At 35.5% G+C, this 5591-nt stretch overlaps 1 protein-coding gene across 6 annotated transcripts in view; it reads right to left on the bottom strand.

Moving 5' to 3' along the window:
- Positions 1 to 5591, bottom strand: part of PLEKHA1 (pleckstrin homology domain containing A1) — a 33172-nt gene that overhangs the window by 3531 nt on the left and 24050 nt on the right. For 2 of the 6 annotated variants that reach the window (XM_083845110.1, XM_083845111.1), the window contains exons 9-12: positions 4300 to 4364; positions 3741 to 3804; positions 2386 to 2475; positions 1201 to 1275 (exon numbers count right to left, since the gene is read on the bottom strand). In XM_083845110.1, coding sequence (XP_083701236.1) covers positions 1201 to 1275; positions 2386 to 2475; positions 3741 to 3804; positions 4300 to 4364 — 294 coding nt within the window. Of the gene's footprint in view, positions 1 to 1170; positions 1276 to 2385; positions 2476 to 3740; positions 3805 to 4299; positions 4365 to 5591 lie in introns of all 6 variants that reach the window. The other 4 variants (XM_083845113.1, XM_083845115.1, XM_083845114.1 and 1 more) reach the window with 4 other exon arrangements.

Here is a 5591-nt window from a genome sequence, read left to right as displayed (position 1 = left end):
GCACGTATTAGGAGCTGCAGCTACTGCCACTTCTGCCATCACCAGCGTTAGTACATGAAACTTAAGTCTGGGAAACCATGTGTGTACAGAAATCAAGCCACTTTTCAAGCACGTGATTAGCAAAATCCCATCACAGACATGTCCAAGATGCAAATATAAATTCTAAGTGAAATACTTTTCTTTTTCAATAGCAGTTTTCTAGTTTTTTTTTTTTTTTTTTTTAGGATGCTATGACTGATTCAAAAATTCAATCACAATGGTTTCTGTCAAATAATACTGTATTTTTTCTATGAATTAGTATTATTGGGTGAAGGAGCTGTTCTTCTTCTGGAAATTCAATTTTAAGTTCAAATGCAGTGAAGTACTTCACATTATATACACATTTCTGTATTTCATACCTGCCTTGACGATTCAATTTAAGAAAAACATTTGCTTTAGGAGAACATATGATTTAGTGATTCACTACTGTTCTTCTTTCTATTAGTAATGGTAGCTGAACAAGTAGGACAACGATAAGGGAAGTTATGACAAGATCTCCAAAAATTTTGCTAAAAATCAACCAAAGAATACTCAGATTTTACTACCCACACTGCCTGTAATTTCACAGTTAAGAGACTATGCTGCTTTATTACTCTTAAGGTGTCCTGCTTTGAACAGCACACCGATTACATATTATAACGCTTCTATGTTTGAACAAATAATTTCATGCAGAGACTTATAAGCCATGCAAATCAGGCTACAGAATTATCCTTCCAATTACTAGAGTTAAGACGTGCATTTTGCGTGCACGCATCTGTATTAGTTTGTGGGTAGCTTAAATTTAATTTTGCTTTTGCACAGTTTCAAAAAAATGTAAAGTAAAATGGAAATATGAACTCTCATGCAAATTAGTTTTAATACTTTCCTTTTTAAGTGACATTACATAACTTACTGTGTTTTAATATCTATTATACTTTGAAGTACAAATAATTGTTTTTATCACTTTAATTCCAATTATTTTAAAAGCAAGAAAAAAAGAGCAAACCTGTAAGTGAATGATGTAATTTATGAGTTAGTTTTCAGTAATGGTAATGATAACAGGTAGCATTATTTTTAGTTTTTTATAGAGCAAATTAGTCTCTAGTTCTAGCCCTCTGTTAAGAAGGCAAGTTTACATGAGAGCCCACATACGTGCTGCATTCACCAGTTCTTGATGTATACCTCTGTATACAAGGATTCGACAGCCTTCTGGCCTGCCGCATCTGGAACACAGTGCAAAGCTAAGATTAGAGTAACCTATACTTGGGGAAAGAAGAGAAGAAAGGGAAAAAGAAAAGTGATGCAGACAGTAATAGCTAGGTTGCTCAGTTAGCCCCCCCAAAAAAAAAGAGCATACACAAAGAAAAGTTACCTGCATATTTTCATGCCCCCCAAAAGAAACAAGATTTATAATAGGAAGTTTTATGTAAAACCAGCTCTCAGTTGCAAAAAATTACTGAGAGCTTAGATTCAATCACCAGAAACAACATCAATGTAAGTACATCTTTAAAGGCCAGATTTAAGTTATTAGATTTCAGATTATGGGGGTGATGATATATTCAGCTTGTTACAAAACATCCCATAGCCAGACAGCGAAAAGCCATACCGTGCAGCATCTGAACTGTGAAGTATTCCATTTGTTATATCTGGACATACTTGGAGACACTGTGACACCAGAGTAGCCTTCAGCACAAAGCACATTAACTTGTGGAAAAGCAGTGAAGGTCTGGTACAGCTTAAATGCAAGTACGTATGAAATGCTGGCATCCACGTGGCTTCACAAACAGTAAGATTTGTCACAGTGCCTCAGTTCAGTAATGCTAGAGGGTGCCCACACTAAGCTTCCAACACCAAAAGCTAATTCATGCGAGCAGATCTCTCTTCGAAAAATTATTTAAAACGTGAATCTGTATCTGCATACACAATAAACTACCAAAACCAGAGAATGACAGTGTAGTAGTGATAGTTGTTAAGATCAAATTAGGATCTTGTTACTTGAATGCAAAATTCAGCAATTATCAAAAATGCCTCGCAGGAATTAGAAAGGCTCTATAGCTACTTCCAAACTATTAGTGGCATAATGACAAAAGATTCAACTGATCTTGAAGAATTTTTATAGGTTAGCACTTATGTTATCTACGTGACCAAGACAGTACAATGCACATAAAGCAGAATATATAGGTAAGACTAAGATAAGTGCTCAATTAAAAGTGCATAAATTTATGCCAATCTGTATGAATTTCATGCAAAGATGCCGTGTTACTACAGTACAGGACAGAGGACAGACAAAAGGAAAAACAACTAGAACTTCATGTGCACAAGTCAACATCAATCAATTGTATTCCTCTAAGTTTCAGAGTAACATACGGAAGCTGCTGATCTTCCAGGTCCCCGCTGTGCTACAATGGCCCCAGAAATTGCTTTTATCCAACTGTGCATGTCTTCTGGACTGTCCGCCTGGATCAAACGACATGAGATACGGTTAACACCAGCTCTTCACTCTTCCAGTCTCCTATCTGCATTAAAATCACAGCCTTAGCCTACTTTAGTAGTCTGTTACTTAAAGCCAAAGGGACTTGCATTTTTTGACCTTGACATTTCTTATAATAGTAAATTCAGGGCAAGATTTTATGCATACACTTATATAAAATAAGCAATGCGTGTATACGCACATACACTATTTACATACTCTAGTTCAGTTTTTGCTTATTTTAAACAAATAAAGCACCTACAGAAATTCTTAAAGGAGACCTGCTGACCCCTCTCAGCAAACTGCGCACAATGACATAGCTTCCGTATTTTTCATTCATTTTAGTTCTTTGCATCTCACTTCTGTGAGGTAATTACTGAAGAGCTACAGTAAAATAAGAAGCAGTCTATATTCAGGGTCATCGTACATTTACTCAGAACAAGAGTCTTACAAAACTGCAGTAGATTAACAGCGAGTGTCACGGGTGCGCTTATCTGGGACAGATTAAAAAGCTAAAGCTCCCTCTTAGCCAGTTGGCAGCTTTACGAAACTAGCACATCAACCCAGCAAAAACATGTATAATATGTCACTTAATTATGTTCAGCCATAAGACAGCTCAAAACTCAGCATCTGGCTCCACTGCCTGTATTAGATAATACGGGCCTTTCTGATCCTACAAGAAAAACTCAAATTATTTCCTCCTCCAGGAACAGGAGAGACATCACTATGAGCATCACATTCCTACTCAGCTAGACAAAGCAAGTCTTTGTGATTTGCATTATATCCACATCTTAAAAAGATAATATGGTAAAGATGCACCAAATAAAGTGCTTATGGATACATTTTACCAAAAGTATCTTCAGATACGAAGCCTAAGTGTTCCAGTGCTTTAGTAGATACTTTAATGGGGCAGTAGATATTTTACTTTGAATCTGAGAAATTGATTACTATAAATAAAATTTCAGTACCTCAAAATAAAAGATTTATTATATTGATTGGATACTACAGAATTTGAAGACCCAAATATCAACAAAATCACATTATGATTTGTTGTTCGTTGCTTTTATATACTACCAACACTTGGTGTTATGTGGAATATTTTTTATATGCAACTTATTCTGAAATATGAAGATTGCATTCCCTCCGAAAATCATGGCATGCCCAAATACAACTTAAAAAGCAAAATGTCAGTGCTGCTTTGCTTTGACTATGTCCGGCCCCCGGTTTTGCCCAAAGTTTTTTAAAAAATTACCTGTACATAAAAGGTTCGAGAAGTTGTTACAATTTCAAAGAGATTGTCTCTCATCATTATATCACTGCAAATGAAACACAAATACTTAAACAACAAGTTCAACTTTCCCACTTCATTTCATAAATATTCTAGGATGTGCAGAGAACCAAAGATGTGCATTTGTGGGCTGAAGATCTCTGCATTCTTTAGCTCTAAATTTGCCTTTTTTTTTTTTTGCAAGCGCCAAGTAGAAAAAGAACAGCACCTCATAGTCAACTTAGTCTTAAGGTTCTTTAGCAGTTAGTGCTACTTGTTATTTTTAGTTAGAACGCTAAAACATATTATATTAAGTTTAAATAAATATTTATTGTTCTAGTCAGATTTCTGCAAAACTTCACATTTATATTTGTTTTTACTTTGCAAAGTATTATTCCTAAATAGTTGCCTGTTTAAGTACCACATTCATAACTCAATAGAGTTCAAAAGAAATTCAAAAGCTCTCCATTGTTTCCAAGAAGCAGTCTAGTCATGACAATGCAGTGTACCAAGTCCCTTGATTTTTCAGTGCTTCTCTCCTCACCTTTGCTTGCATTCCTGAACTTTATGGACCTCTTTAAGTGGTATAACCCTGAGAGGTTCCTTTTCCTGGAAAAAAAAAAGAAAAAAAAAGGTAAAAATACTTTAGCAGAGTATATCTAACAACTAGAATATAGTCAGAAAGCCAACGATCGGGACAGACTACTGCAGCAGACCTGCATAAATGAGGACAGTCACATCTGCAAAGCATGATGTCAACCAAGATTCGTTATTATTATTTTTTTTTAGTATTAAACCAACCATGGCACTTGCAGTGAAGAGGATGCCAAAAGAAGAGGTAAGGGGGAAAAACAAACACCTATTCTTTCATCTTGTTGTAATGGAGACAGCCACACCTGTCCTGTCCCCCAACCAGAGAAGAAAACTCTGGCCTCCAGCAGATTATTTCAATAGGACTGTCACTATATTAACGTACAATGAAATGCTATGAAAAAAAATGCTTCATTCACTGTATAGCATGACACAGCTTTAGGATTATTTCTATTACTTTCTATTGTACTGACCATAGAATGAAGTCATACCAAAACCTGTAAAAAGAGGAAGTATTCTTAAAGTGTCTGAAAATTCTATTACCGCACCAAATACAAGTGTTAAAATTCTGCCAAAGCTTTGTACAGTAGGAAAAAGTGAGAACATTCAATTTTTGCTGTGACAGAGTAATTTTACACATAATTTGACTTCTTGAAAAAAGGCATTTGCACTATTATTTTCATGTGGTTATTGCAGTAAAAAAAAAAAATGATTTCATCTCCTAATGCTTTCTTTAAGCATTAAGCATTCTTTAACGTTACAATGGACTACTTCAGCTTGCAAACAAAAGCTGCCAACTACGGAATGACTTTCTCTAAATTACAATTTCTATTATACATAAGAAAGCTATGTTAGTATAGTGAACAGTGAATTTCACCCATATAAAACAATCCTCAAATGTCAGTTCTGATCATTTGTTTCGATAGCATAGAACAGTTTTAAAATCTATATCCTCAGTTATTTTGCCCTTCTTCCTTCACCCTTCAGTCTTCTTGGGTTCACCCATCCGTTACAACAGTTTTCAAAGTAATACATCGAACATGAACCGCAAGACTTCCCCTGGAATACTGACATGTTACAGGGAAAACCACAAAGCTGAACATTCTGGGAAAGTCACAGGCTTAGCAGACCTCAGCTTAGAAATTATTCTCCTAGTCTGATACTGCGTATGCTTCACTATAATCCACCCGAAGACAGACATGGGCTCTTCCTCAAACTGAAAAGAACAGATCCTTAACAGAAAAA

The sequence above is a fragment of the Anser anser genome (genome assembly GCF_964211835.1).
Source record: "Anser anser genome assembly, chromosome: 7".
Taxonomy (NCBI): domain Eukaryota; kingdom Metazoa; phylum Chordata; class Aves; order Anseriformes; family Anatidae; genus Anser; species Anser anser.
Note: the sequence above shows the minus strand (reverse complement) of the source record. Positions and strands in the feature narration are given on the sequence as shown.